This window comes from Arachis hypogaea, chromosome 17 (genome assembly GCF_003086295.3).
Source record: "Arachis hypogaea cultivar Tifrunner chromosome 17, arahy.Tifrunner.gnm2.J5K5, whole genome shotgun sequence".
NCBI lineage: Eukaryota > Viridiplantae > Streptophyta > Magnoliopsida > Fabales > Fabaceae > Arachis > Arachis hypogaea.
In genome coordinates this window covers 44,747,435-44,767,244 of record NC_092052.1, presented here as the reverse complement: position 1 = coordinate 44,767,244, position 19,810 = coordinate 44,747,435, and the positions used below count along the sequence as shown (strand labels likewise).

The 19,810-nt window shown below is 40.3% G+C and overlaps 1 protein-coding gene and 1 long non-coding RNA gene across 3 annotated transcripts; one reads left to right on the top strand and one right to left on the bottom strand.

The window, feature by feature from the left end:
• Positions 1 to 490: 490 nt before the first annotated feature.
• Positions 491 to 3,506, top strand: LOC112765703 (uncharacterized). 2 transcript variants are annotated; one of them, XR_003183877.3, is made up of 3 exons: positions 491 to 592; positions 672 to 818; positions 3,261 to 3,506. It is a non-coding gene; the product is annotated as an uncharacterized lncRNA (long non-coding RNA). The 2 variants fall into 2 exon arrangements; XR_011875197.1 differs by lacking the exon at positions 3,261 to 3,506 and having other exon boundaries at positions 672 to 1,010.
• A 7,996-nt stretch (positions 3,507 to 11,502) lies between these two features.
• On the bottom strand, positions 11,503 to 11,958 carry LOC112763234 (uncharacterized mitochondrial protein AtMg00860-like). Its single transcript, XM_025808960.1, has 2 exons — positions 11,824 to 11,958; positions 11,503 to 11,706 (listed from the first exon to the last, which is right to left on the bottom strand). Exons 1-2 carry the CDS (start codon positions 11,956 to 11,958, stop codon positions 11,503 to 11,505), a joined length of 339 nt encoding a protein of 112 aa, XP_025664745.1.
• Between the last annotated feature and the right edge of the window lie 7,852 nt (positions 11,959 to 19,810).

The window sequence follows — 19,810 nt, the reverse complement described above, 5'->3', positions numbered from 1 at the left end:
GGAGAAGGAGGAGCGAGCGCGGAGAAGGTGAAGTCGCCGCTGTCGCCGGCACCTCCATCCCGCATCACCGCCGAACGCGCCGTGACCTCTGCCGTCGCCAGTCTGGTTTGCTCTGCCGTCGTGCCGTTGAGGAGAAGGCCGTCCAGTCACACCGAACAGGAGAGACAGAGAGATCTGAGGCTGAGCTGGGGGTTCAACCACCATGCCCAGCCGTGCTTGCGTCACCGGCGCCGCCTCGGTTGGAATTGTCGCCGTCAGAAAAAGGTCCAGGCCGCCACTAATGGAGCTAGCCGGAACTGTTCCAAGGTTTTGCCGCTTATTTAAATCCTGCTCTGTTTTGGTTAGTGGCGTTATCATTGTTCTGGCCGCCGGAAAACCTTGCTGCCGTCGCCGGAAAAGAATGCCGGTAAGGGTTTCAAATTTGGTTTTCATTTCTTATGAGATTATGGGAGTCTTATTGTCGCGGCATGTTGGTTTCAGTCACCGTCGTCGGAGTTGGGTCGCCGCAGCCGCTGAAGGCGGCTACCGGGGCTACCGCCCAACCGGTTCAGAGTCCGTTGCTGTTCGGTTCAGCCGTTCTTTCTTAGTTTCAGTAAGTATTCCGGTTTCGAGAGCTCTGCGTTAGTGTTCTGTTCTGTGTAATAAAGTAATCGTAATGTTAATGGTTTTAGGAGCTAGAATCCGGTTTGCTTGTGCCGTTTGGGGCTGTTTCTGCTTTTGAGAGAGCGGGCAGAGCCGAGATTTTGATTTGCCGGTGATTTCGGGTCGAGATAAAAGGAGTTGGTTAACGAGTTGGGTTGTGGTTCCAATGTTGTGAGGTAGGGGCGCTTTCCGAAAACTATAGTTTATTATTGGAATTATTACATATGGGTACTGATGTGAGATATTGTGTATTTGGTGATTGTATCTGCCTTATGTATTATTTGATTGACTCGAATGACTATGGATGTTGGTTTGGCTGAATTGTTATGTGGCTTGTGAAATGTAATGTTTGAAGTTAATTCTTTAAAGATTTGAAATGAGTTTAATCCGTTGAAGATTGGTTTGAATCGAGTCAATTATTTTGATGATGTGAAAGATAGAATACTCTTGAAATTCAGCCTGGGTTGCTTTAATTGATTTGGTTTTGATAAATGATTTGTTACTGAACCGATTCTTTAAAGATTTGGAAATGAGTTAAATCGGTTGATATTGAGTTGATTTTTAAATGGTTTTCTCGAGATATGCCACTGAGGCAACTGTTGGATTTAGCTTGCTGTTGAATTGATTTCTGGTTTGAGCTGTTGAAAAGGAATGAGAAAAACGGTTTAGTTGGGACCCGAACCGGGTGGCAAAAGTCCAAGTTTTAGGGGAGGTGCTGCCGAAATTTCTATAAAATCTAAATCTTGTTTGAAAGGTTATTTAAAAGATTTGGATTTGAGAAATTGTATTATTTGATTTATTAAGAGGATAATTATGCTTTCCAGCTTAATTTATTTGATGAACTTTATACGTTGAGTTCGGTTTATTTAGAACTGAACTATGTTTGCCGTTTGAATCACTGAAGGAAAGAATGATGCTATAATATTGATTTCAATATAAAAAGGAGTTTTTAGTGATTTTAAAGGAACCTAGATTTTTGATTGAGTAATCAAGTTTGAGGCATTTTAGAAGAGTTAGAAAAATGGGTTCCAAAAAGAAATCTGAAAGCGGTTTGATTCAATTGAACTGGTCCCGTTTCAAATGAGTTGATTTTTGGACCGGGTTGGAACTTGTGATTTTGTATGGTTCAGTTTCATAATAAATTCAGTTTTATTTACTTGAACCGAGAATCTATGATTTTAAGAGTTTCAATGACTTTTAAAGAATTGATGTAAGATGACCTTCCCTAAAGACTTGGGACTCTGGCAAGAAACTTTTGTTATAAAATTCCATTATTGGATGGGTGATTTTGAATGTTCCCAAAAAGAATCTTTAACTTTCCATGGTTTTGGAAGTTTTGGAAAGAGTATGCCGAGAGTGGCTTTATTTTAAAAAGGGAACTCACTTTGAGTAAATTTGGCTTATGAGCCTGAGATGATTTGAGAAATGAGATCTTTAAAGCCAAGGCTGAAAAGAGTTGAAACTCGATTTCAAAGTGAAATGAATTGAGGAAATGATTTATGGCTTAAATGCCGACTTTATGAATTTAATGATGTTGAATGGTGGAAGTGCTGTTTTGTTGTGAGCCGGAATGGCTGTGTATGTTTATACATATTGATTGGTTCTGGATTGAACCGTGAGCCGGAATGGCTGTGTATGATATGAATATTGGCTGGTTCTAGAATGAACCGTGAGCCGGATGGCTGAGATGGATATTGATCCATGGATGAGATTGATTGCATGTTTATGCTGAATCATTGATAAATGTGAATGTTGCACTTCCACTATCTGAGATACGAGTTTCCCTGGGTAGTAGCAGTGGCTAGCCACCACGTGCTCCAGGTTGAGACTTGATACTCTGTTGACCCTATGTCGTAAGTGTGGCCGGGCACTGTGAAAGCCCCGGAGGAGCTCGCCCCCATAAATATTCACCAGTGATGGTGATGGATAAATATTCACCAGTGAGGGTGATGGATATGGATCATGATTATGATCAAGTTTATGATGAGTATAACTCGAGTTGGGGATGCACGACAGAGGGACAGTCCAATGGTTAGCTACCAGGACTTGTCGGGTTGGCTCTATAACCGACAGATGATATCATCAGCCACTAGGGACAGGCATGCATCATATGCATTTGTGTGACATTGGTTGGGTGTGCATATTATACTTGGTTTGCCTATGTGATTAATTGCTAACTGTTCTACTTGTAATAACTGTTTGTTTGTGCTTGAACTTCCTATCTGTGTTTGCATCTGGGACTCTGTTGGATTGTGGTGATTGGTTGTTGGTTGGATTGTTTGGGCCTAGGGCCGCGGTTGGAATGAAATGAACTGATGGTTGATTTCAGTTTTGTGTTTCTGGTTTGGAATGAAATATGAAAGGCTATTTTGTTTCAGCATAGATAAACCGTTTTGAAAGACTTTTGAGTTTTTGAGAATTGAACGGTTCCTCTTTTAGAAAGGATTCCCGACTTTACTTTTATTGGAAACTGTTGTTTTTGAAAAGAGGCAAAAGACGGTTATTAATCACTGATGCGGTTATCTTCAAGTATCCTATTACAGTAATTCCTAAAAACCCTCTACTGAGAACCCTTTCGAGGATGATGTTCTCACCCCCCTACATTTTTCCCCTTTCAGGATATGGCGCAGAAGTTACGAAGAGTTTATTTAATTGTTGCTGTGATGCTCTGTATTGTTTTAGTTATGGTTTATTGTACCCTCGCCTTTATCTTGATATAATCTGTAAGAGGGATAGGAATTGTATTGATTATTACTTGTAATATTATTTATATATATAATTATGTATATATATATATGGATGTACTCTTTATGAGTTTTGTAAGTTGTATGGTATTTATGGATGTATGTCATCGGATGAAAGTATTTTTGGGAGCAGTATTGCGGTTTAAAGTTTCAAACAGGCTCATATTTTAGTATTAAATAATATAAAAGTTGTCGTAATGTCCGAACTATCAGAGTCGCGCAGCCGGAAGTGTGAGCTTTGGTAGTTAGGGTGTTAAAAAGTCTCATGGAAAATGGGCATCCACATCAGGTATTCTTATCACAACACTCCTCCTTGGATGACCATTTAGGATTATACCTCGTTAAAACCTTATTAAAGAAAACTCAATGGAAAAAAACTTTAGTGAAGGAAAAAAAGTACAATATTCTTTGTGATGGGGACTACCTCATTAAAAAACCTTGTCAAGAAAAATCCAATGGAAAAAAACCTGACCAAGGAAAAAAGAATACAGTCTCTCCCTCTTGTCGACATCATTTAATGTCTCAAAATCGGCACATTCCAATCTGATGTACGAATCTTTCAAAGGAGGATTTTGGGAGTGACTTTGTAAATAAATCTGCCAGATTATTACTTGAGCGGATCTGTTGGACATCAATTGTCCCTTGATTTTAAAGATCATGAGTGAAGAAGAATTTGAGAAAAATATGCTTTGTTCTATCACCTTTGATGTATCCGCCCTTAAGTTGAGTAATGCATGCTGTATTATCTTTAAACAGGACAGTTGGAGCTATCTTATGATCAATCAGTCCACATGATGACAGAATATATAGGATCAAACTCCTAAGCCAAAAGTACTCGCAACTTGCTTCATGTATAGCTAGTATTTCAACATGATTAGAGGATGTTGCTGTAATTGTCTATTTTGTAGACTTCTATGATATAGCTGTACCACCATATATGAATAGATATCCTGTTTGAGATCTCTCTTTATATGGATCAGACAAGTATCCTACATCTGCATAGCCAACTAGTTGTGACTTGGATCCATAGGGATAAAATAATCTCATATCAACTGTTCCATAAAGATATCGAAAGATTTGTTTAATTCCATTCCAATGTCTTTTGGTTGGATAGGAACTATACCTTACTAATAAATTCACAGCAAATGATATATCGGGTTGTGTATTATTAGCAAGATATATTAGAACTCCAATGACACTAAGATATGGTACTTCAAAACCAAGGATATCTTCATTTTCTTCTTTAGGACGGAATTGATCCTATTCCACATCCAAAGACCTTACGATCATTGGGGTACTTAATGGATGTAACTTATCTATATAGGATCTCTTCAAGATCTTTTCTGTGTATGTTGTTTGATGAATGAAGATTCTATTTTTTGTATGCTCAATCTACAGGACGAGACAAAATTTAGTTTTTCCAAGATCTTTCATCTCAAACGCTTCTTTTAGAGCTTTTACAATTGTTGGAATGTCTTCAGGAGTTCCAATGATATTTAAATCATCAACGTACATAGCAATTATAATGAATCTAGATGCAGATTTCTTTATGAAAACACATGGACAGATGTCATCATTCTTGAATCCGTTTTTGGCTAAATACTTAGTAAGACGATTATACCATATTCGTCCAGATTGCTTTAGATCATATAAAGATCTTTGCAATTTGACTGAGTATAACCCCTATGAATATTCATTGGATGGTTTAGATTTCTTTAGTCTTTCAGGGACTTTCATATAGATATCACGATCTAATGAGCCGTATAAGTAGGATGTTACCACATCCATTAAATGCATATAAAGTTTATGATATGCAGATAAACTAACCAAATAACACAATGTTATTGCATCCATTACAGGAAAATATGTTTCTTCATAATCTATACCGGGCCTTTGTGAAAAACCTTGTGCTACAAGTCGAGCTTTGTAGCATATAACTTCATTTTTCTCATTTCGTTTTCTCACAAATACCCATCAGTATCCAACAGGTTTTACATCTTCTGGTGTACAGACTACAGGTCCAAAGACTTCACATTTTGCAAGTGAGTCTAACTCAGCCTTCATGGCTTCTTCCCATTTTGGTCAATCATTTCTTTGTCAACATTCTTCGACTGATCTTGGCTCAAGATCCTTACTTTCATGCATGATATTTAATGCCACATTATATGCAAATATTTCATTGATAATTGTCTTATTTCGGCCCCATTTCTCTCTTGTAAAAACATAATTTATCTAGATCTCGTCATTTTTCACAATTTTTAGGTACTTGAACGTCTTCTGGCGTTAAAATTATATCAGAATTTCGAACAACTGCAGGTAGGGCTGGCAATGGGTAGGGTAGGGTAGGGTTCGGACCCTACCCTAACCCTACCCGCGGGTTAAAAATTCTATTAAAACTCTACCCTACCCTACCCGCGGGTTGAGAATCTCTCAACCCTAACCCTACCCGCACCCTAAAGTTTTAAACCCTACCCTACCCTACCCTACCCGCAGAAATATCAATTTTTTTCAAAGTAAATATAAAATTCAATCATTTCAAAATTTATACATATTAATAACATAACAAATAACAAACTAATGCTTTAAATTACTAAATTAACTAACTAGTTTAGTGGTTGTTCACTTATTGTAAGTCATTACATAAGAGAGGTTGTGGGTTCAATTCTCACTTCCTTCACTATATACCTAATTTTTATAAAATATGTGTTATATTTGAAGTGCGGGTAAGGTAGGGTAGGGTACACCCTAAACCCGTACCCTACCCTACCCGCAGGCATACCCGGACTGTATCCTACCCTACCCGAACGGGTTGGACCGGGTTGGGTACCCGCGGGTAGGGTATGAATTGCCAGCCCTAACTGCAGGTGTCTTTACTATGTCTTTTTCAATAGGAATAGTATTTACCTTTTTTCTTTTTCGAGGATTTTTGTCTTTAGAACTGACAGGCCTGCCACGCTTCTGGTGTGAATTTGCTTCGGCGGCAATTTGTCTGACTACGACATCAACTCAAATCAGAGCATTTTTAGCCGGTATATAGGATTTAGTTATCCTCTTTAGATCAGAAAATACATCAGTCAATTCATTTGCTATCCTTTGCAAATGTATAATTTTTTAAACTTCTAGTTCACATTGCCTGATCAAGGATCTAAATGCATCAAAGATGATGTGTAACACCCTACCACACAGAGCCTTAATAAAACAGAGGTGGTGAGGTATTACGACCTCTAAAAATAAAATTTAGTATACATAGTAGTGTGAAAAATGGTTATAACTAGGAGCCTTTGCAGAAAAAGAGGTAAAACAAAATCGTTAAATTGAAAAACGCAACACTCCGATCGATAACGTAACAAAACAGATAAACTATCGTGAATATATAAACAAGAGAGTGCCAAAGATACGAATATCAAAACCCAAAACCCGGTTTGCGAAGATAACCGGTCCAAGCATAGAAGTATACATATATATATAAAGTAAGGAACCCAAAAGAAACGCAAAAGACAAGTTACAGAACCTGTTCTCCAAAACAACCTCTAAGAGGAGTCAAAACAGTATACATACATACATACATACATATATATATATATATATATATATATATATATATATATATATATATATATATATATATATATATATAGTGAAGATAATAAGTATCTAATTAAGTACATAAAACTAAAATAAAGTCCCGAGAGCTAAGGATCTTTGCTAATCCAGAAATCTCCAGCATGTCTCAGCGAGGAGCCTCACGACCTGCATCTAAAAATCACAAAATCCGCATGGGTGAGAACCGGAGGTTCTCAGTATGGTAACAGTGCCCACATATCTAACATGTAATGTCCTGGAAAAGCGGAAGGTAATCCTAGAACTTCCAACAGATAATCAAAGCTTACAAATAGACTAAACCATAAATGAAACAGGCAACAAGATAAAGATCTTCAGTCTAACTAACACTCCCATTTCCAAATCCTTCGAACCTCCCAACTGCCATAAGAAATTTGATATCGCAAACACAATTATATCAACAAGGAAATACACAAATATGAAGCAAATACAACAATTAGACAATTAGCAAATATTATGCAGTCACTTAGGCATTCCAAATAATTCACATATAATGCATATGATGTATTCCTGTCCTAGTGGCTGATGAGTCTCATCTGTCGGTTATAAAGCAAACTCGACAAATCCTGGTAGCTAACCATTGGACTGTCGCTCTATCGTGCATCCCTAACTCGAGTTATTCTCAATCATAATCATCAATACATATACACAACACCCACACCGGTATTTATCCACGGGGGCGAGCTCATCTGGAACTTTCACAATGTCCCGCCACACTTACGACATAGGGTCAGCAGAGTATCGAGTCTCCACCTGGAGCACGTGGTGACTAGTCACTACTTTCATCCAGGGAAACTCATATCTCAGATAGTGGAAGTGTAATATTCATATTTCATTCAATAAGCATATATGCAATCATACTCAGCCATAATTCAGCAATAACTCAACCATTCGACTCATAATACAATCCATAACCAGCCGATTTATTAATAATTACAGCCCTTCGGCTCACGGCATATAAAGCACTTCTACCATCATCATCCGTATCTCATACGATTATCTTTAATCATCATTCATCATTAATCCTCCCCTTACTTCATCCACACGTTACCACATTTCCTAGCTTCTACCCATCGCTAGGCATACGATAAGGATTTAGGACATAAGGGGTGAGAACGGAGGCTTAGAAGTATGAAATTCGGCTTTGAAAACCCAAAAATCAGATTTTGATGAAATGGGGTCACGCGTGCGCGTCGCCCATGCGCATGCGTGGAAGGCTGAAAAAGTAGAGTGACGCATGAGCGTCGCCCATGCGCACGCATGGGAAGCAAAGAGATCAAGTGACGCGCGCGCGTCAGCCACGCGTAAGCGTGAGTACGTTTTGTGCTCCTCGCACAAAACCAGCACAATACCAGCGCAACTCTCTAGATTTTCTACTGTGCATTTCACATTTGCATCCATACATCGACGCGTTCGCGTCGGCCAGGCGCACGCGTGGAAGAGTAAAACCTGAGATTGGCGCGTGCGCGTCGGTCACGCATGCGCGTGGGAGCGCGACTTGCCAAAAATTTTACCAAGTTAAAAAGTTGCAGAATTCCAGTTTCAAATCCTAAACTTCCGACGGGCATAACTTTTTCGTTTCAAATTATTTTCCATCCGTTCTTTGAACAACATAAACATCTCGGATCCAATCTTATTTCTAAATAAGTTTGACACAAATCGGGGATCTGGAGACCAAGATATGCTCCATCAAAGTAGACCCAAAAATATATTTTCATACAAACCCACAAATTCCATTTTTTTAAAACAAACCAATTTCAACCTTTTTCAAAACTAACCAAAACTTACCAAAAATCAACCTCAAGCCTCCTCAACTCATATGTTAACATTTTTATCAAATTCACAATCTACCATCCCACCATTTTAGCCAATCTCAATCAAATAACTCAATTTCAAACACAATATCATGTCATATATCCTTCCTCATCCCAATTTCCAACAATACCATTTCCATCAACCATCAATACATACAATCAATATCATCCTCACCATCAACATGGTTTCACCCACAATTCAATCTCAACCAATCATTAAGTATATATCAAAACATGCATATCGCTCATGCATCATACCATCAAAATACCAAAATTCATTAATCACATACATAACCACACATTTCATCTCAACCAATCAATAACATCAATAGTTCAAATCCTATCTTAGGGCCTCTAGCCTTAGTTTTCATACCACATTATATTTTAGATATAAAAAACTAAAACCATACCTTGGCCGATTCCCCACTCGACGCGGTGAACAAATGGCCACAAACGGTGCGGCAATTGGAGCTCCGGATCAAAAGTTATGGTGATTTGAAGATCAAGTAAGGGTGTGAACTTTGGAAGAGTGTTCTTCCCCCTTTTCTTGAAATTTCAGATTTTTTGGGATTTAAGAGAGGAGAGAGAGAGAGTGCTGAATAAGGGTTTTAGGTTTAGCTTGGTTGGACCAAGGGCCCAATATGGGTCCGGTTGGCCCAGTTTGACCCGTTCGGTCCAATCTTGGGCCAATTTCTTTAAAATTGGTGTCAAAATTTTCGTTTTAATTTTCTCTATCATATTAGGCCATAAAAATCACATTTCTAATTTTCTAGAATAAATTTTAATTTATGGGTTAATTAGTCATTAATTAACCGGGTTTTACTTTCTACCCACCTAAATGGGAATTTTGCCCACAAAATTCGAATTCAGTTACTTGAGAATAGGTGTGGGTAGTCAGTTCGTATCTCTAACTCAAGTTCCCAAGTGTGCTCCTCAACACCGGCTTGACTCCATGCCACTTTGACTAATGAAACCTCTTTTTCACACAACCGTTTGATGCTCGTATCGTCAACTCTGACCGGAGTCACCAGAAGCATCAAATCTTCTTTTAACTGAACCGATTCAGGCTCTAACACATGGCTAGCATCAGGAGTATACTTCTGAAGCTATGACACATGTAATACATCGTGCAGGTTTGAAAGGTGGGGTGGTAGAGCCATCCGATACGCCACCGGTCTAACCCTCTCCAAGATCTGAAACGGACCGATGTACCGAGGATTCAGCGTCTTCGCTTTAATCGACCTACCTACTTCTGTTGTTGGAGTAACCTTAAGGAAAACATGGTCTCCTTCTTCAAATTCCAAGGGTCTCCGCCTCTGATCGGCGTAACTCTTTTGACGACTTTACACAGTGAGCATCCTATCTCGGAGTTTCTTGACTTGTTTAGTAGTCTCAGCTATCATCTCCGGCCCCAACAAGCTTTTCTCCCCAGCTTCATACCAGCATAGCGGAGATTGACATTTTCTCCCATACAGAGCCTCATACGGAGCCATTCTGATGCTCGCATGGTAGCTATTATTGTATGCAAACTCTACTAGCGGCATATACCGATCCCAGCTCGCCGGCTGGTCTAAAACACAAGCCCTCAACATATCCTCTAAGGTTTGGATCGTCCTCTCAGATTGGCCATCTATTTGAGGATGGTAAGTGTACTCAAGCTTAATCGGGTTCCGAAAGCTTTTTGAAATGCACCCCAGAACCTTGAAGTGAAACGGGGATCTCGGTCAGAAATTATAGTAGTAGGCACACCATGAAATCTCACAATCTTCTTTATGTACAAGCGTGCTAACTCCTCAAGAGTATAGTTCATCCGAATGGGTGGAAAGTGAGCTGACTTCGTCAGTCGGTCCATAATCACCCAAACAGCATCAAAACCGGCCCTAGTCCTTGGCAATCCTGACACAAAGTCCATCGCAATGCTTTCCCACTTCCATTGCGAGACCTCTAAAGGTTGCAATGTCCCAGAAGGTCTCTGGTGTTCGATCTTTACTTTCTGATAGGTTAAACACTTTGAAACATATTCTGCCACATCATTTTTCATACCCGGCCACCCAAACATCGCTTTCAAATCATGGTACATCTTAGTACTTCCCGGGTGAATAGAAAATCCGCTTTTGTGTGCTTCTTTTAAGATATCTTGCCGCAAAGTCCCAACATTTGGAACAATGATCCTACCCTTAAATCTCCATAACCCATCTTGATCCCATGACACTCTCCACTGTTTTCCTTGCTCAATAGCTGGCAACACCTTCGGTAACACGTCATCGTTTTGATGAGCCTTTAGGAGTTCGGATTTAAAGTCACTTGAGATTTGTAATCGACTCAAACACAAAGTCCCAGACGCTTCTTGAACACCAATCTTCAGACTCTCGAACGCCTTGAGTAACTCCTCTTCTCGAAGCATCATTAGCATACAACGACTTCCGACTTAACACATCTGCCACTACATTTGCTTTCCCCGGATGGTAATTCAACTCAAAGTCGTAGTCCTTTAGTAACTCCATCCACCTCCTCTGCCGCATATTAAGATCTTTCTGATCAAAGAGATATTTCAAGCTCCTGTGATCCGAGAAAACTCGGAACTTAACCCCATAGAGGTAATTCCTCCACACCTTTAGTGTAAACACAACCGCAGCAAGCTCCAAATTGTGCGTAGGGTAGTTAACTTCATGAGGTCTCAACTACCGTGAGGCATATGCCACCATGTTATGATGCTGCATCAGCATGCACCCTAGACCCTTTAGTGAGACATCACAGTATACCTCAAATGATTCATTTGGCTCAGGTAACACCAACACAGGCCCGGTGGTCAACTTTTGCTTCAACGCTTGAAAGCTCTCCTCACACTCAGAAGTCCAAACAAAGGGCGCGTCCTTGCGGGTTAACTTTGTCAATGGCAAAGCTATTTGTGAAAAACCTTTGATGAATCTCCGGTAGTAGCTAGCTACGCCCAGAAAACTCCTTATCTCAGTTACTGAGGTTGGTCACCCCCAATTGATTACCGCCTCCACCTTAGATGGGTCTACAGCTATCCCCTGTTTACTAACTACATGGCCCAAAAACTGGACCTCGTCTTTCCAGAATTCACATTTGGATAGTTTCGCATAAAGTTTCCTTTCCTTTAGTATCTGCAACATGGTCCTCAAGTGTCCTGCATGCTCTTCTTCAGTCTTGGAGTAAATCAGTATGTCATCAATGAAAACAACAATGAATTTATCCAGAAACGGATGGAAAATTCTGTTAATGTAATCCATGAACACCGCAGGGGCATTCGTTAGCCCAAAAGACATTACAGTGTACTCGTAATGATCATAACGAGTCCTGAAATCGGTCTTAGGGATGTCTTCATCTCTCACCCTTATCTAGTGATAGCCAGATCGCAAATCAATCTTAGAGAAAACTCCGACTCCTTGTAACTGATCCATGAGATCGTCAATCCGCGGCAGTGGGTACTTATTCTTTATTGTGACTTTATTCAGTTGCATGTAATCTACATAGAGCCGCATACTCCCGTCTTTCATCTTCACCAGTAACACCGGTACTCCCACAGAGAAACACTAGGGCGGATAAAGCGTTTACTCATTAAGTCTTCCAACTGAGCCTTGAGTTCGGCCATTTCTAAAGGCGACATTCTGTAAGCGACAATCGAAATTGGCCCCGTTTTCGATACCAACTCAATTGCAAATTCAACCTCTCGGCTAGGAGGGAATTCCTCAATGTCATCCGGAAACACCTCAGGGAATTCGCAAACAACTGGAATTTTCTCTAAACTTTGTTCCTCACCTGACACACTCGCAGCTAATAGCATAATGCCCTGACACTCCTGTCCCGAACAGTTTACTATAACGTAGTTTAAATAACAACCATTCACTACAACTGGTCCTTCTGACCCCGCAGGCATAAAATACAACGATTTTTCAAAACAGTTCAACAAGACATGATTCTTAGACAACCAGTCCAACCCTAAGACAAGATCAAGACCGGTCATCGGCAAGCAAATCAAATCATGAACAAAATCATGTTGTTTAACCCTAAATGAAACTTGCAGACATCCTAACCTAGTCACCATGGCTTCATGGGTAGCATTATACACCTTAAGATCGTAGCCCAAAACCACAATCTTCAATCCTAACTCACTAGCCTTTTCGAATGCAATGAATGAATGTGTTGCTCCCGAATCAAATAAAGCATTTAAAATTTGACCAGCCAATTCACATTTACCTCGAATAAGTGTATCAGATCCCATGGCACCTACAGTTGAGGTGGTGAACACCCGACCAGGCTATTGTGCTCTTCCGGCACCTTGCTTCTGCTTCTCCAGAAAATTTAAGGCTTTATGTCCCGCCTTACCACAAGAATAGCACAAGCCCCATCCGGCCTTGCACGGGACTCCTGGATGGTGACTCCTGCACCTAGTGCAAGCTTGCTTGCTCTGAGGCTGCTTCCCAAATCTTCTCCCCTGGGAGTTGTTGTTGTTGGCCCTTTTGGAATTATTCTAACCCTGAGTCTGGTATGGTGCAAAGCCTCCTCGCTTGAAAGACGGACCTCTAGGAGCAAAGCTTTTCCCTCGGTTCTGTGGGAATGGTTCCTTATGGCTTCTTTTCTCTGCAGCCGCCTTTTTCACACTCTTCAGCAACCCTGCTCTTATTTACCAACTCGGAGAAATTTCTGATCTCCATTGGTCCCACTAAACTGAAGATGTCACTTCGGAGCCCTCCTTCATACTTAATGCACTTTCATTCCTCGAAGTCTCCCAGAGCTCCCTGACACATGCGGGAAAACCTGAATAGCTCCTCAAATTTATCTGTATACTCAGATACGGATATAGCACCCTGCTTCAGCTGCAGTAACTCCAGTTCCTTGGCCGTCCTGGCAGAATTCGAAAAGTACTTCTTATAGAATTCCACCTGGAAGGTATCCCAGGTGATAGGGTCATCACCCTACTGCAGGAGACACCGGGCTCCCTGCTACCAATGCGATGCTTTCCCAGCGAGCAGATAGGTAGCAAATTCAACACACTGCCCTTCAGGTACCAACTGCGCTTGCAGTGCTCACTCCATAGCCTGAAACCAGGTATCGGCTTCAGTTGGGTTGATGGTTCCCTTGAACTTAGGTGGGTTAACCTTCAAGAAGGTTGCCAGTGTCATCAGGCCCTGAGCTTCACTTCTGCCATTGCCATTATTGTTTATCTGTTGCCCAAGAGCCTCCGTAGTGGCCTGCATAGCAGCAGCCATGTTCTCCAATGCCGCCATAAAGTTTATTGGGTTATTTGGGTTGATTCCTGGTCCCTAAGCACTAGCATGACCTCTCCCACGACCTCAACCGCGTCCACGAGGTGCTATCTGGTTCCTATACACACCAAACAATCGATATCAGGTTGATCTCAATATCGGAAGTTTAGTGCTTCAAAGTCCCAAATTCATGCTCATGAACGTTTATGCCAGGTATATCAGTTAGATATTCTAATCGCACATAAACACACATACAGAGAATGCACAAAAGCATAGTTAGTTCATCCCTCTGGCTCTACAGGAACGAACTGCTCTGATACCATAATGTAACACCCTACCACACAGAGCCTTATGCTTAAGTCATAAAACAGAGATGGCGAGGTATTATGACCTCTAAAAATAAAATTTAGTATATATAGTAGTGTGAAAAATGGTTATAACTAGGAGCTTTTGCAGAAAAAGGGGTAAAACAAAATCGTTAAATTGAAAAGTGCAACACTCCAATCGATAACTTAATGAAACAGATAAGGATAAACTAATGCGAATATATAAACAAGAGAGTGCCAAAGATACGAATATCAAAACCCAAGACCCGTTTTGCGAAGATAACCGGTCCGAGCATAGAAGTATATATATATATATATATATATATATATATATATATATATATATATATATATATATATATATATATAAGGAACCCAAAAGAAACCCAAAACATAAGTCCCGAGAGCTAAGGATCTTTGCTAATCCAGAAATCTCCAGCATGTCTCAGCGAGGAGCCTCACGACCTGCATCTGATGAAAATCACAAAATCTGCATGGGTGAGAACCGGAGGTTCTCAGTATGGTAACAGTGCCCACATATCCAACATGTAATGTCCTGGGAAAGCCAAAGGCAATCCTAGAACTTCCAACAGATAATCAAAGCCTATAAACAGACTAAACCATAAATGAAACAGGCAACTAGATAAAGATCTCCAGTCTAACTAACACTCCACTTTCCAAATCCTTTGAACCTCCCAATTGCCATCAGTATTTTGATATCGCAAACACAATTATATCAACAAGGAAATGCACAAATAGGAAGCAGATAAAACAATTAGACAATTAGCAAATATTATGCAGTCAATTAGGCATTCCAAACAATTCACATATAATGTATACGATGTATGCCTACCCTAGTGGCTGATGAGTCTAATCTGTCGGTTATAAAGCCAACCCGACAAGTCCTGGTAGCTAACTATTGGACTGTCCCTCTGTCATGCATCCCTAACTCGAGTTATTCTCAATCATAATCATAAATACATATACACAACACCCACACTGGTGTTTATCCATGGGGGTGAGCTCATCTGGAACTTTCACAGTGTTTGGCCACACTTACGACATAGGGCCAGCAGAGTATCGAGTCTCCACCTGGAGCACGTGGTGGCTAGCCACTGGTTTCACCCAGGGAAACTCGTATCTCAGATAGTGGAAGTGAAATATTCACATTTCATTCAATAAGCATATATGCAATCATACTCAGCTATAATTCAATAATAGCTCAGCCATAATTCAGTAATAACTCAGTCATTCGGCTCATAATACAATCCATAACCAGCCAATTTATTAACAATTATAGTCCTTCGGCTCACGGCATATAAAGCACTTTGGTGCACGAATTATGAATCACACTTTTCACAACTCGTACCACTGACCAGCAAGTGCACTGGGTCGTCCAAGTAATACCTCACGTGAGTAAGGGTCGAATCCCACAGAGATTGTTGGTTTGAAGCAATCTATGGTTATCTTGTAAATCTTAGTCAGGAAGTCAATTATGTTTATCAGTTGAATTGCAAATAAACAATAGAGCATGGGTTAAAGGTTACTTGTTATGCAGTAATGGAGAATATGTTGGAGTTTTGGAGATGCTTTGTCTTCTAAATCTCTGTTTTCCTCTGTCTTCTTGTTCACGCACGCACGTCCTCCTATGGCAAGCTGTGTGTTGGTGGATCACCGTTGTCAATGGCTGCCTTCCATCCTTCCAGTGAAAACTACGCTCACGCGCTCTGTCACAGCACGGCTAATCACCGGTTGGTTCTCGATCCGGTTGGAATAGGATTTACTATCCTTTTGCGTCTGTCACTAACGCCCAGCCTTCAGGAGTTTGAAGCTCGTCACAGTCATTCAATCCTTGAATCCTACTCGGAATACCACAGACAAGGTTTAGACTTTTCGGATTCTCATGAATGCCGCCATTAGTTCTAGCTTATACCACGGAGATTCTGATTAAGGAATCTAAGAGATACTCATTCAATCGTATATAGAACGGGGGTGGTTGTCAGGCACACGTTCATGATTTGAGGAAGGTGATGAGTGTCACAGATCATCACCTCCATCACAGTTAAGCGCGAATGAACATCTTAGATAGGAACAAGCGTGTTTGAATGGAAAACAGAAATACTTGCATTAATTCATCGAGACACAGCAGAGCTCCTCACCCCCAACAATGAGGTTTAGAGACTCATGCCGTCAGAGAATACAAAGTTTTGATCTGAAATGTTATGTGATATAAAAGAAGTCTCTAAAAGTTGTTTGAATACTAAACTAGTAGCCTAGGTTTACAAAAAATGAGTAGACAATGATGGATGATGCAGAGATCCACTTTTGGGGCCCACTTGGTGTGTGCTGGGGCTGAGATTTAAGTGAGTCACGTGCAGAGGCCATTTGTGGAGTTGAACGCCAGTTTTTGTGCCAGTTTGGGCGTTCAACTCCAGCTTTTGATCCTTTTCTGGCGCTGGACGCCAGAATTGGGCAGAGAACTGGCGTTGAACGCCAGTTTACGTCGTCTATCCTTGTGCAAAGTATGGACTATTATATATTGCTGAAAAGCCCTGGATGTCTACTTTCCAACGCAATTAGAAGCATGCCATTTCGAGTTCTGTAGCTCCAGAAAATCCACTTTGAGTTCAGGGAGGTCAGAATCCAACAGCATCAGTAGTCCTTTTTCAGCCTGAATCAGATTTTTGCTCAGCTCCCTCAATTTCAGCCAGAAAAATACCTGAAATTACAGAAAAACACAAAACTCATAGTAAAGTCCAGAAATATGAATTTTTCCTAAAAACTAATGAAAATAGACTAAAAACTAACTAAAACATACTCAAAACTATATGAAATTAACTCCAAAAAGCGTATAAAATATCTGCTCATCACAACACCAAACTTAAACTGTTGCTTGTCCTCAAGCAACTAGACAAATAAAATAGAAGACTAATAGGTTGAGAAGCAATAATATCTCAGAGTTTTTGGGTGGAGCTCAGACTCTAATTAGATGAGCGGGACTAGTAGCTTTTTGCTTCTGAACAGTTTTGGCATCTCACTTTATCCATTGAAGCTCAGAGTGATTGGTATCTATAGGAACTTAGAATTCAGATAGTGTTATTGATTCTCCTATTTTAGTGTGATGATTCTTGAACACAGCTATTTTATGAGTCTTGGCCGTGGCCCTAAGCACTTTGTTTTCCAGTATTACCACCGGATACATAAATGCCACAGACACATAATTGGGTGAACCTTTTAGATTGTGACTCAGCTTTGCTAAAGTCCCCAATTAGAGGTGTCCAGAGTTCTTAAGCACACTCTTCTTTTTGCTTTGGACCTTGACTTTAACCGCTCAGTCTCAAGTTTTCACTTGACACCTTCACGCCACAAGCACATGGTTAGGGACAGCTTGGTTTAGCCGCTTAGACCAGAATTTTATTCCTTTAGGCCCTCCTATCCACTGATGCTCAAAGCCTTGGGATCCTTTTTATTTGCCCTTGCCTTTTGGTTTTAAGGGTTATTGGCTGTTTGCTCTTGCCTCTTGGTTTTAAGAGCTTTTGGCTTTTTCTGCTTGCTTTTTCTTTTTCTTTCTATATATATATATTTTTTTTTCTGCAAGCTTTGTTCTTTGCTGCTTTTTCTTGCTTCAAAAATCATTTTTATGATTTTTCAGATTATCAATAACATGTCTCATGTTCATCATTCTTTCAAGAGCCAACATATTTAACAGTCTTAAACAACAAATTCAAAAGACATATGCACTGTTCAAGCATTCATTCAGAAGACAGAAAGTATTGCCACCACATGTTACTAATTAGAATTTTTCTTATTAAAAACTTGAAATTTTATTGCCTCTTATTCAAAAGATCTACTATTTTATTCATGTTTGCTGATGATGAGAAAAATAGACTATAACTTAATTGGGGATAAAATCAAACTAGACACTAATTACTACTAATGATCATGTAATGAAGACACAAATATAGATAAGCACTTATCATAGAGAAAACGAAAAACAGAGAAAGTAAGAACAAGGAACGAGTCCACCTTAGTGATGATGGCATTTCCTTCTTGAGGCACCAATGATGTTCTTGAGCTCTTTTATGTCTCTTCCTTGCCTTTGTGGCTTGATTCCTAGTGATTTTTGGTATTTCTATCCTCAGTTGCTTCCAATAATTATGTGGAGGGAAGTGCATCCCCTGAGGTATCTCTTGATTTGCAGCCACATGTTCTACCACTGAGCTATAGATCCTTCACATAATTGTTTTACCACACCAAACTTAGAATGTTGCTCGCCCTCGAGCAAAAGAAGAGGGAATAGATGAAGAAGAAGATGTGGAAAGAAAAAACTTAGGATTATGAGGAGGGAAGGTGGGGATCCTGTGGGGTCCACAGATCTTGAAATGATCCTGTGAGGTCCACAGATCTTGAGGTGTCAAGGCATTTACATCCCTGCACCAATGTGGACATGCAAAATGCCCTTGCACACAACTCTGGGCTTTCAGCGCCAGGTTGGTGCCCATAATGGGCGTTCAACGCCCATTTACTAGCCATTTCTGGCGTTGAACGCCAGAACCATGCTTGTTCTGGGCGTTCAGCGCCAGGATGTTGCCCATTTTGGGCGTTCAGCGCCAGAACCATGCTCTGTTCTGGCGTTGAACGCCAGACAGGTGCTTCCTCCAGGGTGTGATTTTTCTTCTGCTGTTTTTGATTCCGTTTTCAATTTTTAATATTTATTTTGTGACTCCACATGATCATGAACCTAATAAAACATGAAAAACCATGAAAATAAATAAAAATTGGGTTGCCTCCCAACAAGCGCTTCTTTAATGTCCTTAGCTGGACCTTGCTGAGCTTTTAATCTAGCTTCAGCCTTGAGCATTCTTGCTCAATGTTGCCTTCAAGATAATGCTTGATTCTCTGTCCATTGACAATGAACTTCTTATCAGAATCAATATCTTGAAGCTCCACATAACCATATGGTGATACACTTGTAATCACGTATGGTCTCCTCCACCGGGATTTCAATTTTCTGGGGAATAGCCTGAGTCTAGAGTTAAACAACAGAACCTTCTGTCCTGGTTCAAAGATTCTAGATGACAGCTTTCTGTCATGCCACTTTTTTTATTTTTCTTTATATAGCTTGGCATTTTCGAAAGCTGTGAATCTGAACTCCTCTAGCTCATTTAGCTGGAGCAATCTTTTTTCTCCTGCTAATTTGGCATCAAAGTTTAGGAATCTGGTTGCCCAGTAGGCCTTATGTTCCAGTTCCACGGGCATGTGACATGCCTTACCATACACCAGTTGGTATGGAGAGGTCCCTATAGGGGTCTTGAATGCTGTTCTGTAAGCCCACAGAGCATCATCCAAGCTCCGTGCCCAATCCTTTCTACGGGTATTTACTGTCCGTTCCAGGATTCTCTTTAATTCTCTATTAGAGACTTCAGCTTGCC

What these genes read in the sequence shown, in the direction of transcription:
- LOC112763234 (XM_025808960.1), bottom strand. Translation starts at nt 11,958, where the DNA reads ATGTTGCAGATACTAAAGGAAAGGAAACTTTATGCGAAACTATCCAAA. An exon ending in ACCCATCTAAGGTGGAGGCG is followed by an intron (nt 11,707 to 11,823) that starts GTAATCAATTGG and finishes CCATTGACAAAG; the next exon opens with TTAACCCGCAAGGACGCGCC.